This window comes from Thermobia domestica, chromosome 5 (assembly GCF_964235325.1).
Source record: "Thermobia domestica chromosome 5, izTheDome1.hap1.1, whole genome shotgun sequence".
In the NCBI taxonomy this organism is placed as follows: domain Eukaryota; kingdom Metazoa; phylum Arthropoda; class Insecta; order Zygentoma; family Lepismatidae; genus Thermobia; species Thermobia domestica.
The window spans coordinates 115,136,170-115,151,378 of NC_137458.1; the positions used below are offsets into that span (position 1 = coordinate 115,136,170).

General features: G+C 37.1%; 1 protein-coding gene across 2 annotated transcripts in view; it reads left to right on the forward strand.

Annotated features, from left to right (window-relative positions):
- LOC145686052 (2-oxoisovalerate dehydrogenase subunit alpha, mitochondrial-like) overlaps positions 1–15,209 on the forward strand; it is a 52,281-nt gene that overhangs the window by 3,581 nt on the left and 33,491 nt on the right. Inside the window, exons 2-3 of one of the 2 annotated variants that reach the window (XM_081758937.1) lie at positions 7,666–7,953; positions 14,549–14,744. In XM_081758937.1, coding sequence (XP_081615063.1) covers positions 7,666–7,953; positions 14,549–14,744 — 484 coding nt within the window. The remainder of the gene's footprint in view (positions 1–7,665; positions 7,954–14,548; positions 14,745–15,209) is intronic. The other variant, XM_081758938.1, reaches the window with a different exon arrangement.

Genomic DNA, 15,209 nt, shown 5'->3' on the forward strand with positions numbered 1-15,209 from the left:
TAACCATCTTTCAGACTTGACCATGTTTCAGAGTTGGGTTGTACCGGCGCACATGCTTCTAGAGAGAGAGGTGAAAGAGCGGAACCTATACTGCAGTTCCCTCTATAAAATCCGTTGCACCGATATGTCTCAAGTCTGAAAGATGGTTATTTAGATAGACAGTGTACTAGTTCTTTTAATATTTCTTTAACCGCCTTTGATATCTCTCATAATTTTCGAGCTAGGCAGCCTCAAATTTACAATTTTCTCGATTTCGGCATCTCGTAACTTTCAAACAACACATTTTTCACCCTATGTTCATATGGACTTTTTTTATTGTTTAGGTGTGAGGATTTTACCAGTGGATTTTGGCTACATAATAAATGAACATTCTATATATATAGCCTATGGAACCCGGAGATTCAATGCTGCGTTCACAGAAGTTCTCCACTATCTTTTATAGTTAGCGAACTGGATCCAGAACCGGTTGTTAAAAATTTAGAATAGCACCACTGGATAAAGATAGAAAACAACGAATCCTGCGGGGCTTGTAACCCCCTTTGCCCGCTCAATTATATTTTGTGAAGCACGTAACATTGGAGATCTTATATTGGGAGAAACTAGAAGATACCCAAAGTGAATGGTTATCATTAAAGAAAGAACAAATAAGTAGTAATGCAACGTTGAAAAGAGGCTTATGTGGGACTTATCCGAGGCCGCTATCTGCGGGAGTTTAACCTATTACTTTCCACTGGCTGAGTACATCTGCACGATGTAGAAAATCTGTATTTTATGTTTACAAATATAGAATTACTAATATGAATCCGAATAAAACCATTTTAAATGCTCTCAAAAACAATGTTCCGGGTGGCCCTGCTGATACTATTCTATTTGTTATTATATTCTTCTTCTTGTTCACCTCAACCATAGGTTGGTTGGCAACATGGAAATTTTAAAACTTTTCTCTCGGGAGAGCTGTTTTATACTTTGATAAGGCCTCCTCTTCGTAACTGCATCTAGATATTCTATCCTTGGTCTTCCTCTTCCTGGCTTTCCTTCTGGCTTTCTCTCTATCAGCACACTGATCCAATCGGAGTGTCGAATAAGATGACCAAGCATGCTGTTTCTTCTTTTTTTCCTATTATCTTCATGATCTGTCGTCCTTCGTTAGCTTCCTTTAGTACATCTTCATTCCTTTTGCTTTAGGTCCATGATATGCGCAGCATTCTGCGCCAACACCACATTTCAAATGCTTCCAACTTGGATATTTCAGCTTTCCTCAATGTCCACGTCTCTGATCCGTACAGCGCCACGCTCCATACCAGTGTCTTAATAAATCGTTTACGAACGTCCAGCGAACATTTCTTAATGTTAGTAGTCCCCTTTTCCTTTTCCTATTGAATGCTTGCTTAGCCTGTGCTATTCTGGAACTTACGTCTTTTTCACTTCTTCCGTCCGAGGATATTAGACTTATTATATTATAGACATATTATTTTGGTCTGCTCCTGGGGGGGGGGCACTCTCAGATCTCCGGGGAGCAGCGCCCTCCAAAAAATACAGGTCTGGAAGAAACACTGCTCTGGACTATGTGATTTTCTGCGATATCAAGTTTTTTTTTTTTTTTTTTTTTTTTTTTTTGTAGTATCAACCTAGAGTATATTAAAACTTCTTTAATATGTCTACGGTAGTGGCGGAGCCAGCAAAACGCCATGTGGCTAATAAATCCACATGTTAACCCTTTTAGGATTTCCTACTTTTTGAGGTAAATTTAAACTTTTATTCAAACAACTACTGCTTCCTCACTATTTACCGTAGGATCATGTGTTATACCCTCCTTTTTTCTTTTAGGATAGAGCATACTTTTCAATGGTACCAATCGCTTGTCCGTATCATATACCTGAACTGGAAAAATCGGGAAAACCGGAATTTTTCTTGAAAAAATCACTCCCTCGGAACACTGGTGCCCCTCGGGTCCGGCCCTGGTTTCACGAAAGGATCTCAAAAATTTTTGAGTAACATGCAAAGCTACGCACAATCCGTATGCAAAGTTTTAATATGATATCTTGAAAACTAAAGGCGTGGACAATTTTTGAAATTTGCCTTAAGAAAAAACGAAAAATTCAATACCCTCTGTCCCCACTGAGCGCCACCAAGTTAACCATCCGGTTCCAAAACGCATCTGGGGTTCTCTGATCCATCCTTGACTTGACCAATAAAAAAACCGGCTTAAATATCTGTTATAGAACCTAAATAAGTGGTCAAAGACGATACTACGCCATGATAACAAAAGTTACCAAAAATCCTAAAACGGTTAAAGGAGCGCAGACAAGCATCCCCATGCTGTAAGCGTTGGTGGACCACCGATGGGCAACTAGCGACATCTCGCCAAAAATTGGGGGCCCCGCAGCGACAAAACGCCAATGAACCACAGAGTTACTCCCCAAAAATATCTTAAATCGCTTATATGCGTGATTTGTTTACATTAAGGTGAATCTAAAAAAAAAAAAACACTTGAAAAAAGTATAGAAGAAAGTGTCCCGATGTAGGCGCAAACCACTGACCTTATGATTATTAGGCGCATGTTCTTCCGACTTTCAACCGTGTATATTCGCGATAACCGTTTGAGATCAGATAAAATGCATTCTCCATATAATTTTATAACAAAATGACACGCGTCTATTTACTTTATTTCATAGTTCTCCCATATTCACTTTCTGATGACAGTTGTCATCTGAATTCATACAATTATACGCAATTATCTCAAGATTTTTCACTTCATGATGTAGAGGCAGGGGTTACTTTTGACCCCCGGAGTTCACTTTAGGAACAATTCGTTAGGAAAAAATAATATAATAATAACTGCATGCACATGATTCGCGATAGTTCGTGTTGGCCCTTTCGCGATTCTCCACGACGAATTTGAAGGAGCGCGGAAAATGAAGTTCTCGCTGCTACGAGGTGGTAACTTCAAAACCCGGACTCTAGATATCTGTTTCGACTCGACAAAACTCTGCCGCCAGTGACACTAGCGGCAATCCTTCGACGAGTCGCTATATCGAAGATCGACATTAACCAGCAAGTGGGTCACTAGGTGTTGGCGACGTTTGCGACATGGGGATATATACTGGGTGGCCAAAAAGTAGGTATACACCTCTGCATTGATCTAGTATAACATTCTAGTTTAATGATTTATTTACTTAGGCTGTTCTGAGCTTAAGGTATAAGTAAAAGGACATTAAGATCAAATAACAAACTAAGTCTAGCTGATGGATAACAATAGGAAATGATATAAAATGCAATGAGCTGATCAGTACGGTTCTCTATACCTACTTTTCGGCCACCCTGTATATATTAAGCATATAATACATATACAAGCAGACAGTGGCGTATTACGAAATTGAAAACTCTGCAATATTTTTAATTTACTTTAAGACAGTAAATAAAATTTCAGGAGGGTTTATGCCTGAAAGCCCTCCTCTTAAATACGCCACTGCAAGCAGATATAAACCAATATACTGGACTGACTCTCTGGACCTGAGTTCGCTACTTCTTAATATTCACATAGTTCTCCAATTGCCTCATGATATGAAGAAATGAAACGAGATCTTTCAGTTTTAGAACCCACGATTATGCCTTGGAGGCTAAGGAAAGTGATGGTGATGAACGAAATGAAGAAAGTGGGAGAAAATAAGAGAACACGAGAAAACCCAAGCAATAGAAGTTGTCCACCACAAGGCCCACTTGGCGCGAGTTAGGACCCGACATAGCAGGAATCTACCTCCTCTGAGCTGCTGCGGCCCTTCAGGATGATGAGTCAACAAGATGTTAGTGGTCCAAATGGGAGTACAACCAGGGATCACTTACTACAAAGTTGCGTGTGCTAACAATTCAGCTAAACAGGTCAATAATTTTTAAAAAGTGAACTTTAGAAACTTGCTTCTCTTTTGTTCTTACACGGATACTCGCGCCCTCAGTCTTTAATTTTGATGCTTATGCTGACGAGAAGGAGCCCCTCACCCCCAAAGAAAGATAATTCAGGACATAACAAATGTTAAAATCTTGTGTAGGGTTAAAGGGAGCTTCAGAGAAGAGAGTTTTGTTTTTAACATGACTGTACAATTCTTGTGTTAAATTATAAGAAAAGTGGTATTATCGGGAGTCACAAATAGGAAATACTGCATATTAGCAGAATCAATTTTTGATATCACTATACTAAGAAGGCATAAGCTTAAGCACGTCAGCCCCTTCTCTACACCATCCGCGCCACTGGTCTACAGTGTTGATTTATCCATATACTTTGAACAGTATGGTTGAAATTATACCAATTTTATCAATTCTGACACTTCTGTCTATCACACAACCAACTGTGTTTGTTGTTTTATTAAATGCAATATAAGTCCACTTTTTTCTATCTCTTCTACGAAGTTTTAACACTTTATACTGTATGTAGTCCTAAATACATTACTTTGTGAGGAGTTTTTATTTATTTTTATTTATTTATTTTTTTATATTTTGTTTCCATTTTCCACTTCAAATCACAACAATCACTTTAACAATATTACAACACAACAAACCAAGAAATGAACTGTGTATATTGACTTTTCGTGCTTGTACGTTCAGGATCTTATTCTCAAAAATTTCAGTCTATGTTCTTCCCTCAGAGTAAGCGACCATGTTTCGCAACCATACAGAACAACAGGCATGATTATTGTTTTATGTATTTTAAGTTTCAAATTCCTCGACAGAATTCGCGACGACAAAAGATTTTGAACTAAATAATAACACGAATTCCCTGTAAACCTAGATATTTGAAAGTATCCATTTTATCAAAGTATTATTTGCTATTTTAACGCATCCATAATTTGCAGTATTACGATCCCGACGAACTTTCATGTATTTAGTATTCTCTGCGTTTACTTCTAAACCCATGTCCCTGCAAGCGTTTAATAAACCTTTGCATTTCTTTCTATTGTTCTCCTATCATCCCCTATTTTCATAATGAACATACAACATAAAATGGTGAATGCCATTCTGCTCCTGGCCATGGCTGCTATCTTTGCTTTTCCTTATAGCGTACTCCAGGCAAAATTCCAAGAAATACTTGCATTCTATCGGAATTAGTTGGGAGTAAATCTGTTAACACTCTGGGTAAGGAAACGATTTGCTTGATAGACGATCATATCTACTAAATCACTATCAAAAAGTAAGGAAAATAACTTGTATGAAGTTCGGGAATTAATGATCTTTACATCAGAGACTCCAGATTTTTCAGTAAACGCAGGAATAGGCAACACAACATATTTCTTATCTCATGATGAATTTTTTACATCCTTACGCGCGAACTTGGATGTGGAACAGTATCCATTTTTCCACCTCGTTCACAGGCTGTACACTTGGTCAATTACTTCCAATATCACTAATGACGTCTTAACTTTCTGTGCTGCTGCTGAGTCATCATTCAGAACACTTTCATCCCCTGAAGAAATTTCGTCCTCAGCAGTGTCACAAATTGCCGTCTTACTCAAAAAGCGTGGCATTATAATTCATTAATACTGTACGTACAAAATGGCGAGATGCAAACGAGAGACTCCAACTTAACAACTACTACTAGCAATACAATTCGCGCCAGAAAAATATTCGCGCCAGAGGAGAATCGTACTGCGTTACAATTGTGTACTCAAACATGGACAGTGGTTATAAATTGAAACCACAATTTAAGTCGTAATTTTGATACACGTTATAAAATGTCGTGACATACTTAAGCTGATAAGAAGACTGCAAAGAACACATTTTATTGAGATTTTTGAAGGGAACAAACGTAGCTTTAATTCAAAGCGATATAATACAAAACATACGAACAGTACAGTTTTACTTACATAAATAATTAAAATTTGGCCACAAAACGAAATAATCATGTTAAATCCATCAGTAGCGTAGTGTGGTATTCCGAACTGGGGATGCCAAAGTTAGTCACTTGTGCGATACAATACTACTGCAATCAGCAATACATAGCTATTCCGAGGGGAAATATAGGGTTGTAAAAAAAAATTAGGGGGAGGCCCCCTAATTGGTGGAGCCCCCTACGATTACAATTACGATCCATTTTATTACGATTAAAGCATAATTATTTTTATACTATTATTTACATAATCGACATGCTTCAAAGAGGCATTGAACTAACCATTTCTGTTTTGTTCTATCTCCTTGATGTTAGCGCTCGTACGTTCTGTACGGAAACTATGGCTTAGTTAAAGTTGGAAATACTTGAATATGCCAGCGTATATCTAAAGCAAAATGTAGAGTTGTAAGCGATTAGGAGAGTAAGGAAGCAGGTAGTTGGGCATGCGCATTCGACAGAAAGCAAACGAAAACCCCGATGCTTGCAGTAGGCCTGGAAGCCCAAGGAACATAACATACGACAAAAGAAAAGACAAAAAATGTGCATCTGAGTGACACGCATGCGTAGGTTCCGCTTGTCAAAGTAAGGCGAGAGAGCGCATCCAGAAGATTGCAGTGGAAATAATTGTGATAATTACAAGCAAACAATTTACATATAACGAAATACGTACTTTTTCTTATTGACAGGGGATGCCGGGAATACCGTCGTTCCCTTATGCTACGCCGCTGAAATCCATCTAGTGGACATCAAAGAACTTATAAAGGAACACACTATGGAATGACTGTCCCAAAATAGTCTAGAGAGAAAAAAGGGAGTGCTTTCAATGCGTAACCACCCTCCATAGAAATCCAAATTTTGGTAGTTAGAGTATGAAGGTACACCCCTTTAATCGGTTAAGCTGAAGATCTCAGTGCTGGAAGAGACATTGATCTTTAGCAAACCAACATTTTCACTAATGTGAGGACAGTTCGAATACAAATGGTTTCGTAAAAGTTGAGATTCTCTTAAAGACTATAATCATCAAATAATCATCACTATAATGAGAGGTTGATAAAAACGGTGACTCTTCTTTATCATTTTATGGAGCTATATATGCAGTTTATCTATTCGGATACATTTTGTTGTTAATATCAGGTACGTACGCAGGAATTTATTTCAGGTGGGAGTCCAAAGCTTTTTGGAAGGGGTCCAAATTCAGTATGAGAATAAAATATATTAAAATTCGTAGAATCACACCTAAAATTAGACTAAACTTACAGAAAAGTCAGGATTTCGATGGGCGGATCTTCAGGACACACCTCACGCGTATACCTGATATTATAGTTATTGGATGGTAGTTGAAGCTGATGTTAGAAATGTCATTTCATTACAAAAGTACTAAAATATTTTTCAGCATCCTTTATGTTTCTTTGTAATAATACACTATTCCATATTTTCTAAAAAAAAAAAAAAAAGTAAATAATCGCAAAATGTATTTTCAGTTATTTCTAGCATCAAATGATCTGTGAAATGGCTTTGATGCTTAATATTAGTAGGATCTCTGTCCCTCTCTAACGAGGTAAGGACAATGTCGCAGCGTATAGTTTGAAAACTCTATATATCTCACAATTTTAATTTTTACAAACATTCAGAAAATGTATAATTGTACAAGTAGGAAGAAGCATTTAATTTCCAGTATCGTAAATCCAAATTTAATATTTCTGGGTGTAGTGAAATTTGACGTTGATAAAAACCAAATATTAATGAATACTTCTTCTGTAAACAACATAATGTAATTTTCTTTTCAGTATAATTCGTCAACTGCTGCAGAATCTTCTATTAATGAATCTCAACCAGATGCGACTTCTGCTAAAGCGTCTACGTCTCTTGAGAAACCTTCAATGAAAACATCGGCAGCTTCTCCTCTTCCCTTATCGTCACATTCAGGCTCCGGTGAAGTAGCACGCTTCCCAGGAGCAAAGTGCCATTTCACTACACAATTGACTTTCATTCAACCGGATGTGGAAAATGGCATTCCAGCTTATCGGGTGATGAACAGCAAAGGGCAAATATTAGACGAATCACAGGATCCAAAGGTTTAATATCAATAATATGTCATTTGTTTAGTTTATTTAAAAAAAATATTTTAAGCTAAACTGTAGTATGTTTTACAATCTTGTTTTTCTTTAAGTACTGCACAGACCTCCACGTTGGCCTAATGGTTAGACTGTGCGTCTTTGGTGCATCTAGTTTCAGGTTAGATTCCTGGTAGTGAATTTTGAACACACTACCGTAGTTTGGATCCCACTTTAAACTGTGTGTCAACATCTCATATAGCCTCTCTGTGCTGAAAAGACTAAACTTCAACAAGCAAAAAACAATAAATCCTGCTCACATATCTGTATAGTAGGTACAATACCTAATGCATTTTAATGGTTTCACTTTTAAAAAATCAGTTCCTTACAGAAGATTAAGATTTGTTTCATTTAAGATTTGTTTCATTTGCTTCCATTCATGGACAGAAATCAGTATTATACGTAAAGTTTCATCAAGGGGGAGCTTTAAGCTCCAAGTTCATATAATTTCAAAGGTAAATGGCAAATGTTTATTTTTGCATTATATATTCTCAAGAGAAGATAAACCCTCTCCTTGCATACGCCACTAATAAGAACGTAGTGATTTTCAATGTGAAGTGTATAATAAAGTGTTTAATTATTTTTTACATTCATTTAGAACCTTAAGTACTTTTTAGTGCTCTGAGCTTCATAAAGTACTAGAATGTCTTAATTACTAGGGTCTAATATTCTCTAAGATTATTCAAGAAATTGTACTCATCAGAAATAAAAATCTGGCCATTACGATAGAATCAGAATTTAAACTGAGAGTTGATAAATAAAGTACTACTCAGTAGACACTAACTTTAAGTAAATAATTCTATTATGTGCAAAAAAAGATACTAGTGGAATTAAATCTTATGCGCTGAGTACATATAATAATAATAATAGTTACGGACCGTATCTCGCTCGGGAGATGGTTATTATGTTAGGCAACCCGCCTTACAAACAACCTCAATTAATTAACTCGAAATCTTAAGAATAAATGCTCCAAATCTCTTGCATATTTTTAAAAAGTATATAATAAAGACATTATACAAATTCTAATATCCTGTTAACCCAGAATATATCAGTTTCAGGCTGTGCCTAGGGGTTTAAAATTTAATCCAATGAAATTACATACGGGAACATATCCTGTTAATGAAATCCTTATATTCTTTCATCTCTATGCTTTATTTATGAAAAAATCTTTGGGCTTAACTTTGAATCAATCTAATTCGCAGAAGAGTTATCGAGTCCACAATTTAGCTGTCGAAAAACTATATTCCAAACTATAGCCCGTATTAGAGATATAGCTCCTACTGTGATATATCTTTAAGATCATTAAATGAAACCTTAACTTAACTAAAGTTACTCTAAATCTTGGGGCCTGCGGACTCACCTTCTTTGCATTCACTTACACGCCTTCCAGTGAGCCCTTAATTTTCAAAGGTTCCTTCAGCACTCGTTCAGAAACCTGGCCTAACCTCTACTCGTAGTAAAGCCTGTCAGAGGCAGTACTACTAAATAAGGATTCTAATCTAATCAATTTACAAGGATTGGGTAAGGTTAAAGGTAAGGCAATATTTCCTCAAGTAGGAAATAAATATGTCCCTCACTACGGAACTGGTTAAATTGTCGGATGTTTAACAAAACGGTATAGGTCCATAATCTCTGTCGCTCAGAAGTAAGACCTATAAACCCTATTCGGCAGGCCGATCATGACACCTGCCTTCATAAGGGGAATCGATCCCAAAACCATAGGATCCGTAAATACCAAATTAGCCTGCTGCTGGCCCTCAAGTAGAAACCAGACTTAACTGAGAGCTTACAAAGCCTCAGAGAAACTTTAAGAAAAATCCAATTTCCAAAATAGGAGTAGGATTAAAACCACATATAATACATAATAACTTCTAACTAAATCCTTATAATTTCGAAAAAAAAAGAAATTCCTAACCAGGGACTACCCTATCAAACCTATCTTACCTAGGAATACAGCCTCTAATTTGAAAAGCTGAGAAACTTCCTGTCTCAGAATCACTCATCTGAGTCTCGAAAAGTGCTAAGCTTCTAAGGAACCTAACATAACCTATAATGCTATCACTAAGGCAAAAAGCCAGCATAAAGCTGTGAGAAAAAATGATCTTCGAGGCGTCGAGCGTAAAGTCTAGCCAAAAATGAAGATGAGGAGGACAGCTCCTCCTTGTATTTATAGGGAACTACCCAAAAGGACGCTTTGACCTCCCTTACAAGCAATCCATTGATACTCCAAAAGAAAACAGTCTCCTCTCTCTTCAAAGCTGGCTGGCTAAATCCAGAAATAAACTGGTTTCTAAAACTATCAAGAGGGAAAGAAAGATTTTTGTCAATAATTTTTTAAGAATCTCTAAGAGAAAAAAATACATGTAATATACAAACATATATACAATAATAATATAGATAATAATTCTTACATGCTAATCAGAATATATGAATTAAATGCTACCAGTCCTGGGATCCCCATCTTATTTATTTTATCATAATTAAACATAATCATACTACTACTAATACACACACACACACACACACACACACACACACACACACACACACACACACACACACACATATATATATATATATATATATATATATATATATATATATATATATATATATATATATATATATATATATATATATACCTACGATATTAAGTTTTTTTAATATATACTACCAAGAGGCATAAAGTGACTCTTGCTTATGTAAGGTGGTAATGTAATACGTTAAATTGAGAGTTTTGTCGGCATCAGAGTGCTCCCAGAAGAGCCCTAAGCTATAGTGCTATTAATAATAACGTAGGCCTATGCATATACAAAGTTAGATAAGCAACTCTTCATGAATTATTTGCAAGACCTTTTCCTACTTCCAGAGTCTATGCAGATTTATCAGATCACCAACTGAAATGAAACCTTTAGTTTTACGTCCCACGGTTATGCCGGTTAGGCAAAAGGAGACGGTGATGATGAGAGATGAGGGAAATGGCGGAATGAAGAAAGTGGGAGGAAACGGGAGAACCCCAAGAAAACCCACGATCACGGTGTTTGTCCACCACAAAGTCCACACGGCGCGAGCTGGGATCGAACCAGGGACCCCAAGCACCAGAGGTGAACGCTCTACCACTGAGCCACCGCGCCCCCCCAGATCACCAAGTGAGTATTACGTGCAGTGTTTAGTGATGTATTTTTAACGTAGAGGCAACTCAATTTACATAGCTATTGATTGGGTTGCATATGCAACAGGGGATTTGGATATGATCCTCCAGTTTGTATTGAACTTCTCTCCAGCTTGTCTTTCACCAAACACTTTGATTTTAATTTGACATTTTTGAAAGTGTTCCTATAGTTAAATGACCTTAGATTGTAGAGATTTACATTTGATTTCAAGGAGCGACATGTGAGTTGGTAGTATGACCTTATACTAATTATTTCTCTAGGTGGTCCTTTTCCTTTTCCATCAGTTACTCCCCAACGTATAAGCAAAATATTTGCGTGTGCATTCATTTGGTTTGTTATGGCAAAAGCTAAGGTCCCTTGTTAATATTTTAACACTCAATACAACAATAGTGCTACAATACCGACATGACTTCTATACTAATTCAATTACTCAAATTTCAACTGCATTAAATAATGTATGGAAGTGTTCAGATGTGAACTATGCATTAAATGTCCGTTTACAATTAATCACACCGTAGACCACAATATCCAAGAAGCCTTACCCGATGGTCTAGTGGCTGCACATACGCCTGTGGTACATGTTGTTCAGGGTTCGATTTCCTGCAGGATAATAATAAACTCATTCATCATTCATCTATTGGAGTTATTCATCTTAAGTTGCAGTCCCGCGTCTCATGCAAGCTCAGTGCTAAAAAGAGACGCTAAACTTCAACAAACATCCCCATAAATTGCACAACGCCTTTGAAGATATTACGGTAAAATGTAAAAGTGATTAGCAGTCTCTTATCAAAAGGGTACTGTTAGGTTTCACTGTTGTTAAAGTGGATTATCATTCATATTTTCCTCTTCGATATGGTTTATCCTCATTTTCAGAATTACTCATATTTGATACAGCATACTACTTTGAAAAAGGATGACAATAACTTACTTTTGTGTTTGAATCATGAGAAGGAAATTTCGTATCATCATCAACAATAATTAAATGGTATAAGACGTTAGGTAACTGGTGAAAAACTCTGTTCTAATAATGTTTTATCTCATGTTAATTGCTTTATTGGTTGGATGGCTGTATTATAGAATTTAGCACCCTTGCAGTAGTAAGGCTACGTAAACCTACAGTTTAAGGGAGAATCCAAACCACCGTAATGCGTTCAAACTTTGCAAGGCTCTATCACTGAGAACTGAACTCAAGATCCCATGCATTAAAGGCGCGTGCTAGTCATTGGATCAATGGGTAGGGCTAAATGGCTTTATATTCACAATTGCTTAAACTTTTTTTGGATGTCTATTTATTTACTAACAATTCAGGTGGAAGAGTGGTTTGCACAAGGATCGAACAGCAATTGTAGGAAGTTCACTGCCAAGATATATAACTAGCGCAACCATCATAACGTTTCGTAGATAGAATAGGAAAATTCTATAAATTTCTAATTTAGGTGCCTGGCCACAAATTAGAATCTGGGACATCCAGTTATAAAGCAATGCCGTTATCTGTCCACGCTTGTAATTGTTTGGTGCTTTTTGTGCTATGTTTTAAAGTGTTCTGAGATTTCGAAGAGATCTTTAACTTTTTCCAGTCTTTATGAACGAATCAAGAATTCTTTTTGTGAGAACATAACTTTCTATAATAATAGTAATAACTATTATTATTGTTAGTATTCACAAAATTTTTCAGTTTGAAATATTGAGTTATTTGTCAGTATATTTTCGTGGAACACAGAAGAAATTTGAAGTCTTCTACTTTTCAAGAACTAGTTGTCCCTCTTCCTTTACAATTTTTATCCTATGACAGGCAATGTATGTGGTACGGTGCAAACTTTAGCTAAAATCTTAAATAATATATAATATAATGTAACATACCTGCAAAAAGTTGTAGCACTAACGTAATAATGGTAGCAAAGTTAAATTTTTTGCAACAGGCTAAGTAAAAAATCATTCAAGGCCACATTGAAAATCCTCTCATCATGTATACTTCTGACTTAGGAAAACCCTGTTAAGTCTTTGTCATCAGTCGACAGTGGTTTTAGAAATTATTTTATTATTCATTAGTAGAACATCTTTCATTGGAAGAGAATAGCATTATACTAACGTCAATTGCTCAAGAAATTATTTGATCATGTGCAAGATTTCACATTATTTTCACAGTATATTTTTTGAAATGTTATTGAAACTGGTGGAAATGCACTTAAGAAGACCTAGTGAGAATTCATAGATCTAATCCACTTACGTTATACAAAAATAAGGTGATTGTAAACCCAACATGGCAACCGTTGACATCCCTAACATGGTATTCAAAGACATACAGGCCCACCGATCTTAATAACACTTTTATTATCCGGAGCAACTACACAAGAAATCGTTCAAGCAGTTAACTGGTGGCACAGACTGATTATTTGCCAACAATATGGTATCTCAGGCATGCTGTAGATCTTGAAATAGAAGGACGATGGTCGTTGGCGATGGGCAGTTGACATTCAGGTGGCTTTCCACCATTTCTCACACGAGTTTCGATAGGGCTTATGTTTAAAGCTCCAGCTGACCAACATAGAGGATGTATACCGAGTAGCATACTGAATTGCCCTGGCAGTATGAGGATGCGCATTATCTTACTGGAAGATGGCTAAATACAATCACCCTCCACCCGCCTCGCCAGTACAGTCTCTTCCAACACCATCGGAAACGTTCTAGGAGATAATAAACTGCCAGTGATAATCATGCGACAATATCGCAGAAATGTAGACCAGTTTCAACAAGCTGTTATTTCAGTGCTTGTGTTCTCACATGACGGATTATGCTAGTCTGGTTGCACTGATGGTTGCCATTCTGTCAGCTAGGGTGACCGAAACGATCCTTCTATCTAGCTCGTCTGCTGTGGGTCCCTTTCGTATCACCCTACTGCTTACAACATCGAAAGATCAATGTTATGTGAGGGCCCACGCGAGTGGTTATTGTGCAGAATGACCACTCGATCCTTCGCATCCTCAAAATACGATAAAATATACAATCACTGGCTCGTCCCACCATTACAGACACACACTGTGACCCACACACAACTATTCGCAGTCTTGTCTATTATTTTCAAATTAGCAGTTATCTAAAAACAATACAATCAGTCTGCCATCTACGGCTTCTGGTGCGCTAGGATTCTATACAGATACAAGAACATGTTCCGGGGTGCGAATTTCATTGAAACCGGACGATATATACGTAGTGTTTTAAAATACTTTTCCACTAGTATATAATAAGATTAATTTTCTTTGAAAACCCAAATTGTACGTATTAGATCAAGCATTTACATAGTTATGTCTTATGTTTTCCGTATCAACATCATATTAGTAGCTGCATTTCATCTCAAGTGTAATATCTTCAATATTTAATTTCAGTTGGATAAGGAGACTGTAGTGAAAATGTACAAAACAATGACTCTTGTGAATGACATGGATAACATTTTGTTTAATTCTCAACGCCAAGGAAGGATTAGTTTCTACATGACGAGTACTGGGGAAGAAGCCACTCATATTGGCAGTGCAGCGGCTCTAGATCCGAAAGACTTAATTTTTTCACAGTATCGAGAACAAGGTAAGTATATAATTCCACGTATTATCAGTAGAAAAAAGGAATGTTCTGTCGCTTTTTGTGGAGGTCTGTGTTCAATTGGCCCTCCCACCATGAGTTGAATGCGAATGGAGATAAGGCAAGGTCTGTTGTTGGTGTGGGTATATCTAACACACTACGTGGTTGTGGCAGTTCAGCTTCACCGTGAACTTGTGTAGGGACAGAGTGAATATGGGACCTGCACAGAGCGTCATAAGGACGTGTATATTGTACGAGTTTAAACTGGCTTCAAACGACGCTGCGGCAGGGTGGAAGATATGCGAAGCCTTTGGTCAGGGTGTCATGATTACGCGGACAGTGCAGAGGTGGCTTAACAAGTTTAAGGATAATTACGAAACACTCGAAGACGCACCACGTGCCGGAAGACCAACACATGTACAAAATGAAGATCTTCAGGCAACAATTGAGGCGAACAATGGCCAAACATGT